Here is a 25,647-nt window from a genome sequence, read left to right on the forward strand (position 1 = left end):
TGTCTACAGCATTGAAAATGATGTGTTAATGCGCAAATGGCATCCTCCCTCCTCTAGTGATCTTGGCTGGAACGTATTTCAACAAGCAGTTGTACCGCAAAATTTCCGACACCAAGTACTCAGCCTAGCACATGACAGTTTCTCTGGACATTTAGGAATTAGGAAGACCTACCTTCGTATTCTGCGTCACTTTTTCTGGCCAGGTTTGAAGACTGATGTGACCAAATATTGCCGCTCTTGCCACGTTTGCCAGGTCAGCGGAAAACCCAACCAGGTTATTCCTCCTGCTCCATTGCACCCAATCCCAGCCTTAGGCGAACCATTTGAGCACATAATCATCGACTGTGTAGGTCCGCTTCCAAAAACCAAGTCAGGACATCAGTACCTCTTGACTTTAATGTGCGCCGCCACACGCTTCCCCGAGGCTATTCCGTTACGCACTATCAAAGTCAAAGCCATTGTCAGAGCACTAGTAAACTTTTTCTCCCTTTTCGGTTTGCCTAAATCAGTTCAAACAGACCAAGGGTCTAACTTCATGTCCAAGATATTCGCTCAGGTCTTAAAATCGCTATCCATCAAGCATCAAAAATCCAGTGCATATCACCCCGAATCACAGGGTGCGCTTGAGCGTTTCCACCAGACTTTAAAAGCCATGATGAGGAAGTTCTGCCTCGAGTCAGGAAGAGAGTGGGACGAAGGTCTGCCACTTCTCCTTCTAGCGGTGAGGGAGAGTGTGCAGGAGTCCACGGGTTTCAGTCCCGCAGAGCTGGTGTTTGGACACACAGTGCGTGGTCCCCTGCGGCTGCTTAAAGAGAGATATCTGTCCGACACAGCTACCCCCGAGCAGAACGTATTAGATTACGTAAGTTGTTTTAGGGAGCGTCTGCATAAAGCATGCGAAATTGCACGCGAGGCTCTTTCCGCGTCTCAGGAAAAAATGAAAAGGAAATTCGACAAAAAGTCCGTGCAGAGAAAATTTGAAGTGGGTGACAAAGTGTTGACTCTCCTACCCGTTCCTGGATCCTCTCTCCAGGCAAAGTTCTGTGGGCCCTATACTGTCCAAGAGAAACTGAGTGACACAGATTATGTTATAGGTACCCCAGACCGTAGGAGAAAGCGTCGTGTGTGTCATGTTAATCTGATGAAGCCTTATTTTGTTCGTGATGCAGGTGTAAACTCCTCCTCATCCCCCGCTGCGCTGTCTGCCGTGTCGGTAGTTTTGCCAGCATCCCCGTCTCAGTATAGCCCAGAAAGTGATGGTTTAGCTTTCGTTTGTGCTGAGGGTTGCTCCCGACTCAGAAACTCTGAAATATTGGATAATTTGAAATCTCACCTAAAACATTTAGATGAGGCTGCCCAGGCCGATGTGTGTTCTCTGATCAATACTTACCCATCTCTGTTTGCTGACACTCCGTCTCGCACTACTGTCCTCGAACATGACATAGATGTAGGTGACCACCCTCCGATCAAACAACACGCTTATCGTGTGAACCCTACCAAACGTGCACTTTTTCAGCAAGAAGTTTCCTACTTGCTGGAAAATGGTCTTGCTGTCCCTAGTTCGAGTGCCTGGAGTTCCCCATGCCTTCTTGTGCCGAAGGAAGACAAAACTCCACGTTTTTGTAGTGATTTTCGAAAAGTGAACAGTGTGACCAAACCCGACTCCTACCCTCTTCCCCGCATGGAAGATTGTGTTGACAGGGTTGGCTCCGCAAAGTTTGTCACCAAACTGGACTTATTAAAGGGTTATTGGCAAGTTCCCCTCACTCCGCGTGCATCTGAAATTTCTGCTTTTGTCACTCCGGACCACTTCCTCCAATACACCGTCATGCCTTTTGGCCTTCGAAATGCCCCTGCCACATTCCAACGCCTTATGCACATTGTCTTAGGTGGTGTCACAAACTGTGAAGTGTACTTAGACGACATTGTAGCCTATTCAGAGACTTGGTCAGATCACCTTGGAACACTCACGGAGATTTTTGAAAGATTACAAGAGGCATCCCTTACCCTAAATCTTGCCAAATGTGACTTTGGTAAGGCCACTGTGACTTATCTAGGGAAGCAGGTGGGTCAGGGACAGGTGCGCCCCCTGCTGGCTAAAGTCCAGGCTATCCTAGATTTCCCTGTGCCTCGCACTAGACGTGAGCTTCGCCGGTTCCTTGGTATGGCCGGCTATTATCGTGGCTTCTGTAAGAATTTTGCAGATGTAGTTGCACCTCTCACCAGTCTCACAAGTGTGTCAAAACCATTTGTATGGTCCCCCACATGCCAGAATGCTTTTGAGTCTGCCAAAGCTCTCCTCTGCAGCACACCAGTACTTGCCGCTCCTGTTTTTTCACATCCGTTTAAACTTGAGGTGGATGCCAGCGCCAACGGTGCAGGTGCGGTACTGTTGCAGGAGGATAGGCAGGGTGTTGATCACCCAATTGGTTACTTTTCGAAAAAATTCAACTCCCACCAACAGAAATACAGCACCATTGAAAAAGAAGCCCTCTCTCTATTGCTTGCTCTACAGCATTTCGAGGTCTATGTCGGTTCCAGTTCAGCACCTGTCATTGTTTACACAGACCACAACCCCCTCGTGTTTTTGACCCGAATGCGAAATTCTAACCAAAGGCTCATGAGATGGTCCCTCTTAGTACAGGATTTCAATCTGGAGATCCATCACAAGAAAGGGACAGAGAATGTACTGGCAGATGCGCTGTCACGTGGTTTTCGGAACCCCTAAGCGCCAAACATCTTTAGGGGAGATGTTTGGTCTTGGGAAGGGGGGTGTTATGGCCCTGTCCATAATCTGTTTTGGTGGCTGTTGTTGTCCGTTCCTTTAAGTCTTTGCAGGTCCCGGAGTGGATGAGCTGACGGCTGCTGATTGGTCCCCTGGCCATGTGATCTTCTTCAAATCCCTCACCAGCAGTTGTCCCGGGGCAGCCACTGACAGCAGCAGCAGACCTGACCCTGGCCTCCAAAACTTGAGACTTTTGTGCTTGTGCGGCTTCTCTGAGTTTTGTATATAGTGTGTATATTAGCTTTCATTGTACATAGCACATTGTAAATAGCACTGCAACAGAAGGGGTGAGCTGCCGTATTGTTTTTCCTTGCACTGTTTTCTCCTGTTTATTTCAGTTAGGGAGTTAGGTGTAGCGCTTGTCTTTTGTTTGATGTTTGATTTCACATAGGGTTTTAGATAGCACCTCCTCCTGACTCAGCTTGTTTTGTTTGTTATTTTGGCCTTTGTTCACCCTGGAGCTTCATTTTTTGCAGTGTAGATAATAAAACACGATTCACTAAGGCATTGGTTTTCCCTTTGTGTATGGTTTTGGGGACCAGGGCGGGGCAGTCTTTTCAAACTTATGTTGCGTTCCTGTTCCCCTAGACTGGGACGTAACAGAAGCTTTGTTTCATTATTTTGGAAAACCTGAAAACCTTTTTTTGCAGCTGCACTTTGCTGGAGATGCTTTTTTACTTTCAGGCAACAGTTTGTTTCTTTAACGTCGTCACGCTGAAATCCTCAGTCAGCCTTCTGGAGACTGGGAGTCGTCATGTCCCCAACTATATCCCCTTAGCATAACACTCCCTCCTCCATTTCTACAAGTGGGAGTACTGGCCAACATACTGGACCTCCATCTCTTTCACATCTGACTGAACACGGCATGCTGCACATCCGGTTTCTTTTTGTGGGCTTTTGGAAAAGTTTTATCTTGTATGTTTGTGCCAAAGATCAAGCAAGATGTGATTCTTTTATGTTATGCAATGTCCTTCACACTGCATGAGCTGTCACAGAAACCGTGATTTCCTCTAACGACGCCTGTGCCGAGGCGGATTTTCAGAGCTCGATTGTGTGGGTAGCTCACCATCTGTAGCGTCTTTTCAGAAGGATGAAAAATGCAGCTCTGATTAGTGGGACAGCAGTTTGCTCTGTACCTCCTGATTACCGTCGTACCTGAGCCCGTGGTGATTTTCAGTTGGTAGCACATCTTCCTGCATCTTTTGATGTCTCTGACGATCCTTTTCAAAGCCGAGCTGCGATGCAGAAATGCAGAACGACGGAGGCCCGGCGTTCGCAGGTCAGGTTTATAACCACATCGATCCATTACGTAAACTGGAACTCGCAGGCTTTTTCAGATTCGTCTTAACGATCACGGGGTTTCTACTTTCTAGGCGTGGCTGTAGCTCAGGAGGCGATCGGAGGGTTGGTGGTTCGATCCCTGCTCCAATCTGCATGCCTGCATATTTTTTACATTTATATACTTTGGTGTTGTTCATGAGATGAAGAAAGTAGGATGTGTGCACAGTCAAGACACTGTATGAATTTCTTTATCAATAAATCCACACGCAAGGAAAAGACGCCATCACATCTAATCAAGTTATTGTGTATGAAAGTCTTCATGGTTCCTCTGAGCCACACAATAACAGGGACATTTTTCCAGTTACAGACGCATGATGTGCTGTCCCTCTGAAAGACAAAGCCATGTTTCTTCTGCTATGAGCTGTCATATGATAGTTTGGTGTGGGGGATGGGCCCGTTTGTAAGGAATGATGCCACATGAGGGAAAATACATTTGCAAGCAAGGACTGCACACCGCAGATTTATTGGGTAAGTACAGGTTTTAGTGCTTCTCCTGGTCATCGCTCTTGAGGTGCAGCTTTAGCAGATTTAGGGCTATGTGATTTACCTTTCCATAAACAGTCTATTTTTATTTGCATCTAATATTGCATATATGAAGTGGGTTTAACTACTGTAGCCACATCATTTAGGTAAGCACCACCAGTGTTGGTCAAGTTACTTGAAAAAAGTAATCAGTAACTAATTACTGATTACTTTCCCAAAAAAGTAATCCCGTTACTTTACTGATTACTTATTTTCAAAAGTAATTAATTACTTAGTTACTTTTTAAAAACACGATTTACACCCTGAGTAGGTGATAAAGTGATAGATCTTTCAGCCCAATTCTACTTTTTCTGCATAATCCATCATACAAAATGTAATCAAATGGAAAAGTCTCTTTTTAAAACTTGTTTTATTAGTTTTAATCTTTTAACTTTATGCATCAAGCAAACATTTAATTATATGCAACATTCTCTGACTGGAAGAAGTTAGTTTAACATTTAAACCTATTTTCTACACATTCCAGCACATAAAATAAAATATTTTGTGTGTTTACACTCAGTCTTTCAAATAGATGCAAGTAAAACACAGCAGAAAATAAATAAAGTCAAACACTCAGCGGTCCTGTTGCTCTATTTTCACCTGTAAAGCAGGAGTGGGGTAGGCGGAGGTTTACCCTGGTGCAGGTGTGCTGCGGTCAGTGGAAGAATCCGCGAGTTTCTCTGTGAGTTTCCCATTACGTCGTAGCTACTCGGTGCTTGTTGGAAGTTTAGGGGTTTTTTCGCTGTAAAAAGAAGTTTTCTTCCCACGCACAGCGGACACTAATGTTTTTGTCACTTTTTATGGAATCAAACTCAAAGTAAGGTCAGTACTTCCACGCTTTAAACGCTGCACGCTCATACTCTCTCTGCACTCGATATATGATCCATTGTTGATCTGCACACAGCTGTTGTCACGAACGTCGCACTCGCTTACGTCACTGTCATGAGACATTCTCGCAAAAAATCACGGTTTTAGTAACGCAGTAATGCAGCGTTCCTACGGGAAAGTAACGGTAATCTAATTACCGTTTTTGCAATAGTAATCCCTTACTTTACTCGTTACTTTAAAAAGTAATCAGATTACAGTAACGCGTTACTGCCCATCTCTGAGCACCACACAGGGAAAACCTGAGTTTATGGTTTCAAAATGTCACCACAAAGGCTTCATCTTCAGATCACAAAAATCACAGTAACTTTTTGAATCTAATTATTTTGCAGAAGAAGGACGATTAGTGGACAAAGCATTTAAAGGTTAGGGTGGCAGCGATATCTACTGAACTTTAACGGTTTCCAATCTTCACTTTTAGCTGAATTCTATTTTTTCTTCCTTGGAGTGTGAGAGGAATACATAACTCGAGATGTAACTCACTACTTTTCACATTAAGTAACTTAATGACAGCCGGTCATTCCTTTCTTCATTCATCTCAGGTTTGAGTTTCTCTTCATGGCTCTTTAGTTTTACAGCCAGCCAACTCAGGGATGTCCAACTCCAGGCCTCGAGGGCCGGTGTCCTGCAGGTTTTAGATGTGTCCTTGATCCAACACAGCTGATTTAAATGGCTAAATGACCTCCTCAACATGTCCTGAAGTTCTCCAGAGGCTGGTAATGAACTAATCGTGTGATTCAGGTGTGCTGACCCAGGGTGAGATCTAAAAGTTGCAGCACACCGGCCCTCGAGGCCTTGTTGCCCAGCCCTGAGCTAACTGCACTCATGGTGTCACAGCTCAGTGTTACACACAGGTAGTAAAATCCCATTTACTTTCAAAAAGTGCACAACATCTAATCAAAGTTGAACTAAGCGACGTCTCCTGGAAATACAATGTTAATGATGAATAGCAGAGGGAAGAAAACAAAGAAACAGCAACAGATCCTCAGCTTATCAGCGTGAGGCAGTACCGTGCATTTACCCAGGACGTCCTCACAGCTCCGTGTTCACAGTAACACTTTGGTGTTTGTATGCAGGGGAACGAATATGAAGAAAACAAACAAACAAACAAACAAAACAGGGAACTTCCAACTTCTTCACCACTGACAGAGCTGAAGAAGAGCATTGAGAATAACCAGACATATTCTTCACACTGAACATGGCCGCCATCCTACAAAGCAGAAGAATCGCTGCCACAACATAAAGCCCAGAACCAATTGTCTGATACGGTGGATACACTTCAACAATCCCCTTCTTCTACAGATAAGTCGTCAGCTAGACTGCCGGGCCTTCCTTCCTCCTAAGCTCTGGATTTCATGCCTCATTTGAGGGCACCGACTACATTCCTCCGTGATTTGATTTATTGATTGTATAGCCAACACTGAAATAAGTGAAGCATGGGAGGAACAATAGAGTTATGAAAAGTATCTGTGCATTTCCTAGGAGAAGCCTTCTGTAGCGTTCAGAGCGAGAGAGTGAAGCAGTGTTGTTGCTCTGCTACCGAGCCCGTCTTTTTCTTCACGTTATCTGAAGTCAGTGTTATTAAGCCTTGTTAATGTAGGAAGCAGCAGACTTACATAGATCTCACTGTGGTCAAAGCGCTTCTTCAGGTTGCCAAGGAAGGAGTCCTCAGAGAGGGGCTCCAGGAGGACCATGTCGCCGACCCCAATCATATTGTCTAGAAGTGACGTCTTCACCTCCATCTTGGCTGTAGTCGTCCCCCCCTGCAAGGATATAAGAAGGAAACATACATTAGAGACTCATTTAGAAAAAGGGGAAGGCTCTGGAGGAATCCTGGTGGGCCAAAGTGTGCATGAAGCACAGAACTGCATGTTTTATATGGAAGAAAAAGCACAGAATGCATCAGCCTTGTGTCTCCTATCAGATCCTTTTTTTGTCTTTGTGTGCATCACGTTCCAGCAAACTCGTCAGAGGCGTCCTCTCGTTAGAAAACAAACAGTCCTAAACTTAGCCAATGTAAATAAACTCAGTGCAGGGGTACACATGTGTGGAAGGCAAGAGTTTGCCTCCAGAGGCGGAGCGGGGCCTTTTGATTGGCTAATAGGTCTCCTTCTCCCCTGTGGCATGCGAGAATGTCCCATAGAAACTTACATAACTAAGCAACTTTGCCCCTGACTTGTGGGTGTCTGCTCAGCTGGAGTCTCCTCCTGTTTCGGGGTTTCGTACGAGTCCCATGAACTCCACTGGAGAATTGTACTTTTCTCCTGTGCTGCTTTGCTTGCTGTGATATAATATTCGGCTGGAAAAGAGTCCCGGCTGTGACAAAGACTGTGCTGCGGCTGGCAGTTTTCAGTCCAGTCTCCTTTGGGAGAGTAATCCCAACGCCATAGGGCTGGAGATAAAAGAGGGGCCTGGGATGCATTCAGGGCTTTGCTGCACCAAAAACCTAATGTCTGCTGTTGTGACAGACTGCCCACACAAGACCAATAGATGAGGCCATGCAGTCGTCTATTGTTCGCCGGTAGGACAGACGTCTCTTTCTGAATAGTCAGAACGGATCGTGCTCTGAAGCAAATGAAAATATGACAGGGGCATAATGCACTGTGATGTTTTAGACAGCATTGGGAATGAATGAACCGTCGTGGGTGGCAATCAGAAGCAGCCCGAAAACGAGGCGACGTCTGACACTCAAAACACAGAAACAATATCGTCGTGCCTCACGGACACAGACGCATCTTCAACCGTGGATCCGATACGTGACTGGAAACTGTTGGAGGTGCGGAAAAGGAAGGGGCGGATATTTCACCAAAAAAGGAAAAAAAGATTTTTCAGCTGTCAAACCGACTTTTAGCTGCAGCGTAAGAACAGCACGACTTTCTGGAAAAAACTGGAGACTTCTATTTCACTTTTTCCCTGGCTTGTGTTCCCCCGCAGGGCACACTATTATTGGCCCATAAAGAAGCTGCCCAGTTCTTAGCAGCAGGCAGGAGTCTGTTTCCAGCAGCACTCGCTCTCACACTCAGCACGGAGACAACTTCTAAAGACTGAAAAGAAAAAAAACGATGATGGATGAAAAATTATTTAGGAAACCAAGACATTTGAAATGCCTCTAATGATGTCATCAACCCCATCTCGGTTTAGCAGGCTCCAGTAAGGGGAGAAATATGTGATTACTTAAGTATATATATTTCATAAGTAGGTTACTTCCTCTTGGCCTGATGGCCTCGTGCCAAAGCAGCCCCAGTGATGGCTCGAGTCGACCAGCTGCTCGAGTGGTTTGCAGCGCACTTTAAAAATATAATTACTTACATTTGAAACAGTTGCAAAATTCTTTGGAGGCATGAAAAACAGCAGTCAGTTGTTCTGTGATCTCAGCCCATATGCTGCTTATGTGTAGGACTTTATAATGCAGCCGCTCTGCTGCAAATCAATAAATATCATTTTGGATCATTTCCACATTTCAGAGAGGAGCAGACTTCCTAAAGCCTGCACGTGTAAATAAACCAAAGTTTACAAAACACCTAATAGCTCCTCTGTAATTACTGAGCATCCAGAGCATCGGGGATTTTGTACTAGCCTGCAACAATCAATATTAGTCAAACCAATTACACCAAACCAGTTAAATACTCATCTACTGCAAACTGATTGCCCGGTCGGTCATGGCAGCGAGTGCAAAGCCACGCCACACTGAAAGTCTGCTACTAAACACGAGTGTTTAAAGCAGGGAGCTTATTCGTTCTGAGCAAAAGCAGATTCTGACGCCTCGTGTTGACCTGGGAGATAAAGCTGCCCGAGTGCCAAAAATGTGGCATCTGTCTGCATCTTGGACATCCTCGGCTGATAACCCACTACCCCACATTTAGAAGTAGCTTCCAGGCAGCCTGTGACAAAAATCCCATTAATGGGAATTGCTGCCTGCTGCTAAATGTTGTACTACATCCAAGAGAGGGAGAATGAGAGAAAACCTGACGGCTTTGATTAAACTCCTGGGATTATCCTTACTGCTGTGTGGGAGAGAAATGGGGGATAAAACTTATATCATCTATACTGATAAACACGAAAAACACTGACTTTTGTGGTTTGTCACAGATAAAGGGCAAAAAAGAAAAGAAGTTTTTTAAAATTGTGGTTGATATAAACACACTGATTTAATCAGCCTAAACCTGAATGACCTCGTATTAACCTCTGCCAATTTCCTCGGAGTAACCAGATTAGTAGTGCCCGGCTTTGTCACTCTCTCTCTCTGGTGCTTTTTGAATTTTGCATGTTTAAGCATCAAATGCCCCGGTATGGTTTAGCTGTCATTCATCTCAAATCTAGATCAGCGATGCAAGGCTGTATCTCACAGTCACCTTTACTGAGCATGAGCCCCCGCATCCTCAGGACCTTCTATCACTGTGCCATTGAGAGCATCCTCACTGGATGCATCACCACCTGGTATGGCAACAGCACCGCCTACAACTGCAAAGCTCTCCAGCGAGTAGTGCGGTGCTCTGAACGGATAATTGGAGGTGAGCTTCCCTCCCTCCAAGACATCTACAGGAAGCGCTGCCTGAGGAAAGCGGGGAGGATCATCAAGGACTCCAGTCACCCCAGCCATAAACTGTTCAGACTGCTTCCATCAGGAAGGAGGTTCTGCAGCATCCGGTCCCGTACCAGCAGACTGAGAGACAGCTTCTTCCACCAGGCCATCAGACTGCTGAACACGTCATAGACACCTCAGCTTCACTACTGGAACTTTAACATTATGCACTCCATACTGTATATAAATGCCACTGTTTTGCACATATTCAACTCTGTATATTTTATATATTTTATTATTATTATTATTATTATTATTATTATTTTATTTTTTTACTATTTAATTTGTAAAAATGTGTATACACACACACACACACACACACACACACACAGGAAAATATTTAGTATACACATCCAGAAATGCATACACTATTATATATTGTACATATATTTATTAGTTTCAGGTTGGCCATTCTTGTATTTTGCTCGTTTGTGTTGTTGTGTTTGCACATCTCTGTTGCTTGTGGGGCTCGCACACAAGAATTTCACTCGCATGTGCTGTGCCAGTGTGCCTGCACATGTGATGTGACAATAAAAGTGATTTGATTTGATTTGATTTGAGCGCGCTCACACTGGCACAGCGCCTGTGTGCAGCACGTGGCTGTGATTACACATCATTTCAATTTGGCGTATTACACCAAAAACATCAAAACTTAAAGTCTCCCACGGTTGGAGCTCAGCGAGGACGTTACTGCAGATGTAACACGAGGACTTTGAGTGATTTGCTAATTGAAGCCTAATAACCACTTTTTACTAAAACTTCTCGGGGCGGCGATGTTTCATGACTCATCATCAGCTGTCGGTGACGTGCTGCAGACTCAAAGCCATCCAGCGGCACTGCCTTAACCCCTGCTTGTTAACGCAGCATGAAGCTTGATGTGCGGAGCAGATAGAGCACACCCACGACTCCGGGCCGCCTCTGACACAACTCTCAGAATTAATTTCTAAATCAGAATTTCATCTACGAGTCCATCAGATTAAAGTGCTGCATTAAGAAGGAGCAAAGTGTCTGTACAGAAAAATAAAACACGTGAGAGATTTTATCATCTGAGATCTGATAGTAATGGATGCATGTCGCAGCAATAATATGAGATGTGCTCTACTTTGTGCCTCTGACATTGACCTAGATTTCTCAGTCAGATCACGCTATGGGGGAAACACGAATACAAAAATCACCATTAGAAGTACATTTAATATTTACAGGTCCTGATGTTCTTTCTGCCCTTCAGAGAGAAAAACGAGTCCAAACAAAGGTCAACAGCCGTGCAGGCACTCACAGGCATGCACAACACAAATAGTGACAACGCTGGAGACACAGCGGAGCCAGTGAACTCGCTGCTGAGAAACCTGTAACGGTTTTGAAAATGTCAGTATTTCCAGGACAGTCGACCAATTAGGCTCTGCATTGTGGCCTCTGATATAATCGCAGACACGGGTCTCGTGACGCTGCCTTTGGAGCAGTTGTTTGGGAATATAGTGGCATTGAACAGATGATAATAAACATCCATTATGCAGCATAATACTCTGTAAAATTTCCCGCAGATCAGTCCAGCTTTGTCACAGAAAAGTCACAACATGGCACGCTGCTGCCGCTGATGCAGATTAAAGCCCTCCCTAATGGAGCAGCAGCGTGGCATGGGGCCGTGCCAGAGAGCAGGGCAGGACAACGCAGCGAGGGTTACAGGAGCTCAACACAAGCAGCTGCCTGGAAACTGAACTGGAATTCCTGGGTCCCCAACACTCCAGGTGCAGATCTGTGTGAGGAAAGCTCGGCACGCCGACGGCCCAGAGCCGCTGTGACAGCACAGACGCTGAAACTGAACCTTACACTAGATGATAAACAGGAGATCTCACACAAATGTGACCCCATTAGCTCTGAACGCACAATCCAGGTCCAACATGAACCTGCAGCACACACACAAATGCTGTTCTTTATTTACAATACAGCCCAAAGTGCAGGCAGACATGAGGACGTTCAGTCAGGCAAGAAGCAGGCAGTATCTGGAAATCAAGATGACAAAGTATTACACAATGTTTACTCCACAAACCCTGAGAACTGGAGGAGTCAGCTTCTTCTTATGAGCAATGGGGCTTTACATGTTCATGACACAAGCAGCCAAAGTTCTGGTAATACCACGAGAGACTTCCTGAAATTGGGTTTTTGCGTTCATTTGCTGTGATCTCAGCCCCACTGAAATTTTCTTTCTGTTGTACTTAAAGTTATTTAAATAAGTCTGTGCAGCTTGCACAGCTTCCAAACTTCCCAACGAACCATCTGTAAGCTTGGAAGCTCAGCTCGTTTATTAATGAGACAATACGCTCACACAGCTTAAACAGAAGTATCTGCAACATTCTCCGAGAGGTCGGAGTGTCTGGAAATCATTATTCATTTTTATTCCAACAGAGAAGCTAAGATAAAAGTAAACGGTGCAGATAATAAGCTCCGATAGAGGACTTTATTCAGTAGTTTCTGCTCCTTCAAAAAGGTCAGCGCTGCAAGAGCTCGGTGTGACTCACACACAGTGCACTGACCAGGTGAAGCGGACCAGCCTTTACAGACCATTTCAAATTTCATCACAAGAAAAATGGCAGTTACAACCGAACTAAACAACACAGAGCACTGGCATCCTATTATCTTACTTTCTTTCATTGATTGTACTTATTGTATTTTTGTATTTCCTTCTGATATCTGTACCTGAGCTGAGGTGACGCAAAAATTTCCCCGTTGTGGGATCAATAAAGTCTTATCTTATCTCTTATCTAACTTTATCCACTCTAATGTTTACTGTGTTTAGTTGTGCTTAGTGCCAACGTGACTGTGCAAGGACAATAAAAAGTTATCTTATGATGGAGCAGATTTAAGATTTTCTACTTTTTGCATTTATTGTGATCAACTACTGTTACTTTGTCATCAGGGTTAAACCGCAGCGCGAGCACTCAATCAGTATTGAAATAAGCGCTTCTGGGCATTAAATAAAAGCGCACAGGAGAACGGCAGCACTTTCATATACCGTCCTGCAGGCTGCTCTGAGTTAGCTGCTTTAGTGTTGTCTGCCTCCCTTTATAATAAGAGAATGGGGAAAGCAGCTGCAGCGGACTTGATGAAGCGGTGAGAAATAAAAACGTATGGCATTATTACTCTGGCTCCTCTGGGAAACTGAGGAAGTGAAGTTTGAGCTGCGAAGTCAAATGGGTGGAAAGTTCTCAGAGTTGCACGGCACTGAGAATAGTTCTTTGTTAGGACAGTAAACTCAAGATGAAGTGTGAAAGAAAAAACCTCCCCACCTAAAGCAAAACTGGGAGAAAAATCACAATAATGGGCTTCCAATGTGTCACCATGCTGATGAGGCCGTGACGTGGATGTGGAACTTTTAATGCTTCAAGCGTTCAGATCCCCACCCTGCACGAGAGGCTGCTGAAGGCAGCGGAGCATGCAGGCCTCCCTCTATCACAGCTGATGCATGGTTAACACAAGCACACGCCACACTACACCGGGTTACACAGGCAGGGAAGTGTAAACACCATTCATTACCATGGCGCTGGCTGGGGGACTTTGAACTGCCATCCATTCTGCATTAGGCCACAGCATCCCGCCCCACAGTGTTCATGAAGAGGCTTTTGGCACATGTTACAAAACTGTGGCAACTTGATGCAAGCTGCCCAACAAGCTCACGCTGAGCAGAGCTACTCCAATGGCCGACACGCAGCCCTCTTCCAGCTGAGCTAAACGGTTGTTACTTTTCTTTCCAGGAGTCTTTCTTGCAGCTCTGAAGGCTTACCACACACTACCTCTCACACTCAGCTTACATCACTGTTTGTTTGATCAGTGCGGGTAATAAAGTTCCCATCTGGTTTCCCAACTGAGAATCTGGCCAAAAGAGGTGGGACATATTTGTGGCAACCCACAAAGGGAAAGATACCAACTTTTTTTTTCCTTCTTCTTCTTTTAAAAGGTCTTATCTGATCCTCTTGGGACACCAAGTTCACCAGTGGAATTAGGAGTTGGGAAAAAAAAGAAAAGACGGGAATTAAAAACAACTTTGCATCAAAGGCAGTGAAGCAACAGTTGCTCATTGTTTGGACTTGACTGTTCCATTAACACTCATTTCCAGCTTCTGCGGCACTGAACACTATATTTACAGATGTGCTAAGGGAAGCAGCACCCCAAGCAGCTTTCCCCCTAAAGCAACTGTTTTTTCCTTCCTATGAGGTATTTCGCTTCTTCTACGAGTTCCAGGCTGGTTCCCAACCCACAGCAGACTCCGGCACAAAACAAACACTTTGTCCAGGAGGAACTTTGGGATGTTCCTCAGAGACGACTTTTATCCATGCTGAGCAGAAATGTTTTCCAGTCAGCAACATTATGATCTCTTGAAACCGGGGGCGCACTGAGGGCTAAGCCCACCTTCACCCACTTTATCCAGGATTTAATCTCGCATTGATCCGTCTCTGTATACCTTTAATCCAGGTATTTCCACAGATCATAGAGTGGGGCAATGCAAGGATATTTTAATGGAAAAAACTTTAAATGATTCCAGAGTTTCATCGTCCTCTGCATGGGTCATTAAATCTGCCATTTCACACACAGAGCTGAGCGTTTGGTGACAGCAGCACCTGAAAACGCTCGTTTGGCGCTTGCTGTCCTCTGGTTCAGGGTCTGCAGTGGGTTTCTGGCTCCGCTCAGCCACAAAGACGGTTCTTGCCCGCAGATGTAGGCAATTAGCGACAACGGTTTTCAGGAATACTGCTGAATGAGCCGCGGTTTGCAGCAAGAAAGAGACATTAAACGAAATCCCTCCTGCGCTTTCTCCCCAAGTCATAGAAAAGTAAGAAACACACAGAGAGAAAGAGAGAAACAGACACAAAAAATAAAAACGTATATATTTATCCCCCAACCCCCTCCTGTACGGAGAGGGGAGGAATGAATGAGTTGGGAAGCAGGCGATCTAAAGAAATGGAAAGTTAACTTTTGAAGAGTTTCCGAAAATGTAACAGCGATAAACCAGAGCCAACGGAGAAGAAAAAAGCTTTACACTTCCAGAACAACTTACCGCTTTAGCTCTGTGGAAGTTGCTCCCTCTTGTCCTAAATCCACTCCACGGACAAGAAAAAAAAAGATCCCGGGATGATTCTCCAAGTCAGGAGAGGCTCCTGAAGCCCTTCCTGCTGTCTTTGGGTTAACTAGTGTCTGCCTGTGTTGGATGAGGCTGGAAGAGGCTCTCATCCGAATCTCAGCACTTTGAATGGAGCTCTGATGGACTTGAGAGCGCAGAAACTGCCGGGCGTAGGGAGTGGCTGGAGAGGCGGCTCTGGGCTAGTCAGCTCGTCCAGTGAGTCCCCTAATCACCTCCAGCGCTGGGGAGGTGGTGCCTTCAGGTGTCGTCGGAAACAATGCCACTTCATCTTTTGTCCCCACACATAATAGTTTAACGAAACATCCAAGTCAGAAAGCAAACAGCGAGCTGCTTCCTCCTCATATTTACTAACTAAACATTCAGGCAACGTGAGCTGTTTTAACTGCTCCATGGCTCCTGTGCGGAGGAAAGAGGCGGTTTGCTGCAGAGACATTGAGCCTTGGAAGAATTTTAAAAAAGTAAACTGGACTTTGATTGTTTAAAAGTGAACTTTCATTATGCGGTATTATGATCTGTTAAATTATTCTCACATAAGTAACTGTAAAAAGGCGAACTGGTTAGGTTATAGTTGGCCAAACTTGTTTGAAGAAGTTCCCACACGACTTTAGTGAATAAAACCAAGATTTACGAGGTGAGTGTGAAGCAACATTAAAGTTTTCCTTCATCGTTATATATAGACAGACACTCCATCCACCCGACAGCACAATACCCCCCTCCTGTGTCTTAATACTACATAGCAACGACGATTTGACGAGCTTTTAATGAAACTCTGGGCCAAGTTTAATAGTTAAAGTCGCTCTCTGTGCACAGGAAACTCATATTTGTGATTTTGTTGGGGGGTGTTTGTCTCTTCTTGTACTGATTTACAGATTCGGACTTTACGGTATTTGGGGTTTAAACCAGATTTTCTTTTAAATATCACTCACTCCTGCGTTGCATCCAGAGAAGACCTGCAGTATCACTGCATGTTATTTATTTGGTTTTAACCGCTTAAATTTCGCTCTTCAGTCAAGTGTGGCGACCCAAATAGACTGCGTTAGTGCGCACGCGCGGTTACGTCTACAGCTTCCTCTTCCCTAGAACTGGTTGTACTGGAGTCCAGTTATACTAGTTTCTTTGTCACGGACTGTTTTTGTTCTTAAAGAGGATTTCGGTGAGTTTCTGACTAATTTTTTCTCTTTGTGGAGCCGAGCGCTGCTCGCACTAGTTCAGTTTACTGCGACACTGCGGATGGAAATTCCAGGAAAATGGATTATAGTTAGCAGCAAGCTAGCACTGCCCCAGTGTTATTGTGTTATCTGAAGTCAGATATCCAGAGTTGGCTCGCTCGGCTTTGATAAATATAGACTGTCACAGCTGGCCTTTTTTGGTGTGATATTTATAATATGTACAGAGTAAAGTGCTGTTTTTATAGATTCGTATCATGACAATGAACGAAGGTAGACAAATGTCCTCGTATGGTGCTGTGCATGCACTGCTGCTCGTACATTTAGCACGCGTGGTGACGTGGACGATGCTAATAACTGTGGTTACCGCTAACATTTATGGTAAATAGCATTGTTGTTTATACCTGTATGAGTATATGTGTGTGTATACATCCCCAGGGGTGAAGGCTCATACCAGCTTCTGCCCTTCCCTCCCAAACAAATAATGGGGGTGGCTAACATCTGGCTTGTTTCACGTTGCGCTCCCACATGCACACAACATTTGTATGATTCATGCAGATTTGATTATGCATGGGTGGAACTGTGCGGACGGATCCCATTGTTGTTTCCTCACCCTGAGCTCATTTATGTTTTTCTTGCAGAGTGTTTTTATGAGTAATCAAAGGCAGCAGAAGCCTACGCTAACAGGCCAGCGTTTCAAAACTCGGAAAAGAGGTGAGAAACCGCCGAGCATCACTTTGTTTTGGTCACATTAAACACAGGTGGTTTCATCAGGATATACAGATCACGCCCGCCTGTCCTCCCTGTAGCTTTTCATGCTACCAGCAATGGAAAAGCACAGATTGTGAAATCCTGGATTGACTCCAACCTTGATGCCATAATTAAAACAAAAAAATCTTGCAGATAACCAATGCCAATTTTCAGTTCTGATTCAATTCTATTCTATTTTATTTATATAGCACCAAATCTCAACCACTTAGTCTTTGACTTACAACTATTGTCAAAGACCCTACAATAATGCAGGCCGGCAGTACCAAAATTTGCCTGTTTTTAATCTTTTACATTCTCTGCCAACGTTTTGTAACTGGGAACAAATACTTAATATGAAAAAAATATATGTAGTATTTAAAAGACTTTTGGCTCTTCATCATGCCAAAAATCTGAACTATCTGAGTCCCCCTTTTTTCTTTTTTTTAAACGAAATCTAAGTTCAGCTTCACTAGCCACACCCACACATCATTTCAATCCATGAAATGAGTTCTGCTGAACCAAGAAATCATTTCATGGATTGCATTTATATAGTTTTAAATAACTTTTCATTTCGAGACCCTCAAAGCGCTTTACAATGCCACTATTCATTCACTCTCACATTCACACACTGGTGGAGGCAGCTACAGTTGTAGCCACAGCTGCCCTGGGCAATCAGTCCCTCTGGCCGTCACCAGTAGGCGGTAGGTGAAGTGTCTTGCCCAAGGACCGAGACTGTCCGAGCCGGGGCTCGAACCGGCAACCTTCCGATTACAAGACAAACTCCCAACTCTTGAGCCACGATCGCCCACCACTCATTTAAATAGAAGCTGTCTGGTAAGTGAAGCAGGTTTAAATAAAAGAACAGCACATCATGCCATGAGCTAAAGAAACAGCTGAAAAACAAAACATCTATCAGGCTGGAAAAGGTTACAGAGACGTTTGTAAGGCTCTGGGACTCAAGTGAATCACAGTGAGAGCCGTCAGCGACGTGAAGAAAACCTGGAACCGTGGTGAACCTTCACAGGAGCAACCGGCCTACCAAAACGGCTCCAAGAGCACATGAGCGATTTATCCAGGAGGTCACAGACAAACCCAGAGCAACATCTAAAGAACTGCAGGCCTCACTTGGCTCAGTTACATCTGATGTAAAACTGAAGCTGTTTTTATGGCTGAGCAGACGGTGCGTTCGCTGTCTGCTCTGATCTGAGGACTGCCCAGATGCCTGCAGAGAGCTCTCTTGTGAGACTGAGGTAGTTTACAAAGTACGTGGTAAAACCAGTCTGTGTGCTGTTGTTGATCCATCAGGCAGCTGCAGATAAGAGCGAAGTTCTAACAAACAAAGAGTTGAAGTGAAACAGCGTTAAAAACAATGAAAAGGTCACTGCAGCCACCATCTCTGCTTTTCATGCTTTATTTTTTGGCCTTTGAAGTTTTTTCATGGCCCTCCCGTTTTGGGTGAACTCTGGTTTTGCTCCTTGCTCTGTTCCATCACACTTACGTCACTTAGTTGCTTACGTCATCCAGTCCTCCAGGATCTTGGGTGACCGCACAGACGCACATCTGGGGTGGGTGAAAACCCCTCTCCCCCTCTGTCCTCTCAGAATCATGTACGCGGGTGGAGACATAAAACCGGCCTAACACAGCATTTCATGAAAACAACGTCATGCCAACAGTCAGGCATGGTGGTGGGAGTGTGATGGCATGGGGCTGCTTTGCTACTTCAGGACCTGCTCAACTGATGGAACCACGACTTCTGCTCTCTACCAGAAAGTCCTGAACGATTACATTCAGCCACTACTTCATGCCCTCAAGCACATTTGTGTTATACACCAGGACAATGATTGAAAACGCACCAACAAGTCCAAATGACTCGAAAAAAGTTTTTTTTACAGCCTCCAGCTAGAGAGAGAAATATTTTTTTTAAATGTCTGTCTGTTATTTATTGACTCCAAATTTCTGGTGGATTAAAGTTAACTTACTTTTTAAAGTAAGTTATCTCCATAGTGGGAGTTAAATTATGGAACAGTCTAACACATAGGTGTCAAACTCTGGCCCACGAAGCCATACCAAATTATTATTAGAGCTGGCCTACTGGTATTATACAGCTAATATATATATTGTTTAGTATTAAGCTTTGCTTGTTCCATATTCAGTTTTTCAGCAAAACTTGTTTGAGTCCATAAGAAAAGATTCATTCTTAAATCTGGAGGGATTTTTTTTTTTTTTTTCCAATAAATATTAACGTCAGCCCGCGACCTTGTTCCAGTTTTGAATTTTGGCCCACTGTGTATTTGAGTTGGACACCCCTGGTCTAACATAAGAAATAAAAGAAAGCAACAAAATATACCAGTTTAAAATAAAATATAAAAAACAAATTTAAGAATGAAGAAAATGGGGTCAACCCAGGACAGTAATTGGGATGTTTTGGTTTATTTGTTTCAGTATTTGTGAATCTGCTCATTTACATATTCTGTCTTTTATTATATGAAAGTAACTATATTGTGATGATTTTTGTTTTGTTTTGCTTTTGTTTCATTGTTTGTTTGTTTAAGACTAAAAGAAAACTAAATGAATGAGATGTAAAATTTGTGGGGGTAGAGCCAAACAAGTGTATACTTCTGCCTACTCCCTTTCAAACAAAATAATGGAATGATATCACGAAATGATGCTGAATGTATACATTTGAAATAAAAAATGAACTGAACTAATTTGTCTTTTTGTTCTTTTTGCACAGATGAAAAGGAGAGGTTTGACCCTTCCCAGTTTCAGGAGAGCATTGTGCAGGGTCTGAACCAAACTGGCACTGATTTGGAAGCTGTCGCAAAGTTCCTTGATGCCTCTGGTGCAAAGCTTGACTACCGACGCTATGCCGAGACTTTGTTCGACATCCTGGTGGCTGGTGGAATGCTGGGTGAGTTGCAGGCATTTCTTTTAAACTTTGCATTATACCATGGTAATAAAATGTGTCCCCCAGTCGAGCGCTCTCTGGGTCTTCAGGTTAATACTGGCGTGCACAAGTGTCCCCCCTGTTTTTGAATTGATGTCGATACAGTGATCAGCAGAGGTGAAACATGTGATGCGCCTAAGACATGAATATGTGTTTAATTTCAGCCCCCGGGGGTACGCTGTCAGATGACATGACCTGTACAGAGTTCTGTCTCTTCAAAGCACAAGAGGACATGGAGACCATGCAGGCATATGCACAGGTGAATACCACTGTGTTCAGTTCACGTTTTAATATCCATTTGTTTTTATGGATAATAAAGCAATTTTTCCCCTTTAGGTCTTTAACAAGCTCATTAGGCGCTACAAATACTTGGAGAAGGGATTTGAAGAGGAGATCAAAAAGGTTTGTTTCTCTGCATAGCCGGGTCACGTAGGTAGCCTGACCTGCCTGACCGGGTCATGGTCTTGAGCAGTTTGTTTCAGTTTAAAATATAAAGAGTACAGCTTTGCCTCTGCTGTGGTTCAGCCTGTATGTTTACTGTTTTACAGCTGCTGCTGTTTCTCAAGGGTTTCACAGAGTCTGAGCGCAACAAGCTGGCCATGCTAACAGGGATTCTGCTGGCCAACGGGAACATCTCTGCATCCATTCTCAGCAGCCTCTTCAATGAGAATTTGGTCAAAGAAGGTACTCTGCTTTAATACTCGGTCTGTGTGCAGAATTATGTTCACGGTTTCTCTTCCCGAGCCACCATTTATCAGACATTTTAAGGACCTGTACACACACAGCACACTGTTTGCTTTATCTGGACAGCCTGAATGCTTTGCAGGTATTAATGTAGAAGTAGCAGAGGGACGGGCAGTCATGCAAACGAGTGTTGACAGTATGTAGGCTTTCATTTTAGTCAGAGACTATGGAAAAGCCTTTGATGCCTGCAGACGTGTCTGTTTTCAGCTGCTGGGATTAATCAGGGGAAAAAATGCTGCAGAAATCTCACGTTTTGCTCATTCAGCAGGGCCGAAACTCAATGAGTGGAACTAAATTATTAAACTTTCAATATTAAACATTGTCACTGCAATGTTATCCTCCCATTTGAGTTGTGGAAGTTGTTCTTTCTCTCGTCATTTACTTGTCATCAGTCACATTTGAATCCATTTTCTCCCTTTTTTTCCCTGAAAGAAAGTCAGCGATGGGAAGTCGTATCCTTTATGATTCCAAAGACGAGTCTTTAAAATAACTGAACGCACAAAGAAAACATTTGGGGAATCTCCATTAAAGCAGCTGGTGTCAAACGTCTGCTTCAGGACTGTCTGCTCCACTCTTTGTTTACAAATATAGTTAAATTATAAAATATATTCTAAAAAAGCTGTCCACCCCTGAGTAACCAAAGTCAATGTAATTGGTCACACAGTGGACTTGCTCTGCTACACACAGAGATGCCTAACGTCTGTCCCTCTGACACAGAGTTTGCATATTTGTGCATGCTGATAGCAGCTGCATGGCCAGGCTACAGAGAACCTGAGGTCTTACAGTACTGCACGAGTCTGTGAAAGTCTAGAAAGATGCGCCTGCGTTACGTTACTACATTTTACACGTGCATGAAGGGAATGCTTAATATTTTCCATTCGCAGCCCCCCTAATGAAAAGGCAATTTTAAAAAAAGCTTCAGAGTAATGGAGTAATGCTAATTTCTGTGCAAATAAGTGCTCTTGTTACATGCTAGTATTATTAATGTGTGATGCAGTAAAAGGTGCAGATGGTGCTGTGAAGTTTTGCTTTGAGTGGGCGTTGTCAGCCGGTTGTCTGTGTTGTACCAGAAGAAGAGATTAACCACAAACACAACAGCTAATAGATGTGATGAGTTAATCCATCAGCATCCACTGCTGCGCTCTTTGAAAGGACCCGACGGATGCTGATGGTTTTACCTTTTTGATCATCATACACTTTTATTTAGCTTGTAGATGCAGATGTTTATTTGATTTACCCGTTGGTCCACACTTGAATGTTTTCTTGTTTGTGGCATTTTTCCAGTTAAGAGCCTCGGTGTTGTGTTTACCGGCGTATTACTTTGACTTTCTTTATCCTGGCAGGTCTGTCAGTAACAGCTGACTCACATTTTTGTGCATTTGTTCAGGTGTTTCGCCTTGCTTTGCTGTAAAACTCTTCAAATCCTGGCTTTCTGAAAAGGACATCAACTCAGTTGCTGCCAGTCTTCGAAAGGTTGGCATGGACAACAGGCTTATGGTGAGAACGACATCTTCGCTACAACATCTCTACGAGGCTTAGGCGAAGCGGCGTTTCCCCATGCCGCTCAGCGGCCTGTCTGCGTATTCTAAATATGACTGCTTAATTACGGCTCTGCATAAATTGAATAGTTTCAAACTATTGTGGCAGTCACAGCAGCTACTGCACCAAAGGCCTCCTAATTGCTGATGAAGGCTTGTTCGGTCTGCTTCAATGTTTGATTATGTAAATTTGCAGGAACTTTTCCCGGCCAACAAGCGGAGTTGCGAGCACTTCTCAAAGTACTTCACAGACGCCGGGCTCAAGGAGATTTCCGACTTTGCCAGGAACCAGCAGTCCATAGGTGCTCGCAAAGAGCTGCAGAAAGAGCTTGAGGATCTGATGTCATGTGGAGAGCCCCTCAAAGACGTAAGTGTTCGTGGTTTTCCATCTTCTTTTACACAGACTCGCTCCTCGCAGCACACCGCTGTGTAGTAGCACTTAAGATTGCTTTCTGCTTGACCTGTCACCCTTTTGTTTTGAGGAATGGTGAGGAAACGGATGCAGTGGATCAATGGCAAATTCCTGAAATCCACTCAGCCTGAACATATTATCTGCTCCTGCCAACCTCTGTACCCTGCCAGGATGCTTGTAGGTAATGTCTGCCGTGGTTGGTCTGCGTTGATAGTAACGTTTGTTCCGTCTCTCGGCTTGGATCTTATAGATCATTGCTTACGTCCGAGAGGAAATCAAGAAGAACAACATCTCTGAGCAGACGATGATCGGACTAATTTGGTCCAGCGTGATGAGCTCGGTGGAGTGGAACAAGAAGGAGGAGCTCGTGACGGAACAAGCCATCAAACACTTAAAGGTGACACCTGCGTCGCTCTGCTCTTCCTGTTCTTCTTCTCTCCCACGGCAGTTATGACACGATCCGAGAGATCTAAAGAAACGTACGGGTGTCGCTCTTAAATCGTGCCTCGGAGATGTTAGAAAATCCGCGCTGCTGTAGGCTTTGAACTCTGCAGAGAAGATAATTGATTTAGTAAGGCAAAGTGGAAGTAATGGGAGAAATCAGAAGCATCTCCCCCTCCCACTCTGTGTGTGAAACTTTCACAGTGGTAAAACTCTTACTCCAGCTTTTCCCTGGTTTCCATCCTCAGCAATACAGCCCGCTGTTGAAGGCTTTCACCTCCCAGGGCCTCTCAGAGCTCACGCTGCTGCTGAAGATCCAGGAGTACTGCTATGACAACATCCACTTCATGAAGGCCTTTCAGAAGATCGTTGTACTGCTCTACAAAGGTGAGTTAATTATGCCCATAAGGCTCCTGTTCCCACCAGTAAAGACGTTTACTTTGCGGCAGGAAGCGACGCAGGCTTGTGCGACTGATGCCAGATGGCCAGAGATTATAGCCAAAACTTTGCCTTGATTGATGTCATCAACCTGCCTGGTGACATTTGTTTTCCCGGCACCTGCGGACGCATCTGTGCTGTTGGCGTCGAGTTGAAATGATTTCTTTTTCTGTTTTATGTTCTCGTTTTTATCTTTGTGTGTTTTTCTCCCAGCCGATGTCTTGAGCGAGGAGGCGATTCTGAAGTGGTACAATGAAGCCCACCAAGCTAAAGGAAAAAGCGTTTTCCTTGAGCAGATGAAAAAGTTTGTTGAATGGCTCAAGAACGCAGAGGAAGGTAAGCACCTCGTTTCTGTCTGCCACTGATGGGAGACGCCCCAAAACGCGCCTCGTGTTTATGGTCTCCAAATGTTAGTAACTAAATGCACGTCGAGTTTACGCGTCTGGTGACGGATGTTTCCTTTCCTTCAGAGTCCGAGTCGGAGGAGGAGGATGCAGACTGAAGACCTCTGCCTATAAAACCATCGAAATTTGTATTTTTAATCAGATGCAGTACAAGAATTTATAACAGACGCCTGTTCTCTAGTTCTTTTCTTTCTCTATTCTCTACCTCTTCATATCTAGTTCGACTGCAATGTAAGGGCTTTAATGGGGTTGTTTTTTTGTTTTTTTTTGATGCTCGTATTCATCTTCAAACTCCTTCAGGAGCCAATCAGAGTGCCACATTTAGCTGATAGACTGAAACCTCTGTCATGTGACAAAGCAGAGCGTTTTGGTTTTTTTAAACATGAGACCCTTTAAAATTCGACCATGTGAAGGCGTGTTTCAGTCTTTGTGTTTGATCGCTCTTATTCGGTCCTCTGAAGTGAAAACTGTTGATTTGCGTCTCAGATATGTGACAACTTTGAATTTGTTGCCAGTTTTTAAGATTCTTTATCCATTATTGTTAATGGAGCCGCGTCATCATAAACAGAACTTTGATTTTTCCATACATCATGTGTAACAACCACGCTAGCTTTGTAGGGTTTTTCCCCTTTATCGCACATTTTCAAATAAATGGTTTTCATTACTGCCGTATCCGTTCATGTGGAGTTGAAGGTGAATTAAAGGAGCAATTAGAAGATGTGTACGTACACAGATAAACATGGAAAAGTAGAAACTGAGCTCTTGTGTTTGAGATCGCACTAAAGTTTTCACTGATCTCGGCTGGCCTTATCTAATCATGCAATCAAGAACGGCTGGCTGCCATGCGTGACCCGAGCTGCAAACAAAGATCTCTCTTCACTCCTGTCCCACTTTAAATGGTAATTATGGTTCAGTCAAGCATGTAGGAAGGAAAGTGAGATGGTGATTCAAGATGTTATGAAAATGGTCCACATTCATTATAAGAGTCATCTCACAAAGTCTAGAAAGCAGACCGCTTATTGTAATGTTAGCACAAGACGAGGAGAGGTCAGGATGCGTTTGTGTCCAGCTCTTTGTGTTCGATCGTTAGTTATTTTAGCTCGATACATGTGGATTTGTTGGAAGCAGAGTGATCGTGTCATCACATCACAAACAAGCACTCTGGCTCTCACAGCTGAGTTACAAAAAAGCTGCATAGGATGAACTAGTAATGTTCGCCGTTTTATTCAAATGCGTGTAGTACAGAGAATTACAGTACATACTGTAAGTACAGCAGAGCAGCCTGTGTACAATCGACCAATAATCAGTTTCCCTCTGTGCCAACAGATGGCAGTAAATCCTTAAGAGACATTATCGCCCCTGTTTAAGCCTCCCAGAGTTTTGGAGTGAAGCTCAAATAGAAATGCCATTTTGAAGAAACCAGACTAGAAAGTATTAGACACAGCTCCACTCCAAAGTATTTTCTCTGCCTGCGTGTCCCAGGAGGATTTGTTTGCCTTTTAGTTTTATTTAGTCACTGTAAAGAACATGAGACGGTTTGGGAGAGTGACGTGCTGCG

At 44.1% G+C, this 25,647-nt stretch overlaps 2 protein-coding genes across 6 annotated transcripts in view; one reads left to right on the forward strand and one right to left on the reverse strand.

The window, feature by feature from the left end:
• The window catches only part of myo1b (myosin IB), a 63,128-nt gene extending 47,656 nt beyond the window's left edge, over window positions 1-15,472 (reverse strand). For 2 of the 5 annotated variants that reach the window (XM_076875385.1, XM_076875384.1), the window contains exons 1-2: window positions 15,166-15,471; window positions 7,150-7,296 (exon numbers count right to left, since the gene is read on the reverse strand). In XM_076875385.1, the coding sequence (XP_076731500.1) occupies window positions 7,150-7,275 (126 nt within the window). In that variant the 5' untranslated portion in view covers window positions 7,276-7,296; window positions 15,166-15,471. Of the gene's footprint in view, window positions 1-7,149; window positions 7,297-15,165 lie in introns of all 5 variants that reach the window. The other 3 variants (XM_012923231.4, XM_004566030.5, XM_004566031.5) reach the window with 3 other exon arrangements.
• A 772-nt stretch (window positions 15,473-16,244) lies between these two features.
• LOC101475894 (eIF5-mimic protein 2-A) lies at window positions 16,245-24,753 on the forward strand. Its single transcript, XM_004566032.4, has 12 exons — window positions 16,245-16,402; window positions 17,057-17,129; window positions 19,900-20,076; window positions 20,277-20,371; window positions 20,449-20,514; window positions 20,661-20,796; window positions 22,244-22,353; window positions 22,591-22,761; window positions 23,057-23,203; window positions 23,496-23,634; window positions 23,899-24,021; window positions 24,156-24,753. Exons 2-12 carry the CDS (start codon window positions 17,066-17,068, stop codon window positions 24,185-24,187), a joined length of 1,260 nt encoding a protein of 419 aa, XP_004566089.1. The 5' UTR covers window positions 16,245-16,402; window positions 17,057-17,065; the 3' UTR covers window positions 24,188-24,753.
• The last annotated feature ends 894 nt before the right edge of the window (window positions 24,754-25,647 follow it).

This window comes from Maylandia zebra, linkage group LG16, assembly GCF_041146795.1.
Source record: "Maylandia zebra isolate NMK-2024a linkage group LG16, Mzebra_GT3a, whole genome shotgun sequence".
Classification (NCBI taxonomy): Eukaryota; Metazoa; Chordata; class Actinopteri; order Cichliformes; family Cichlidae; genus Maylandia; species Maylandia zebra.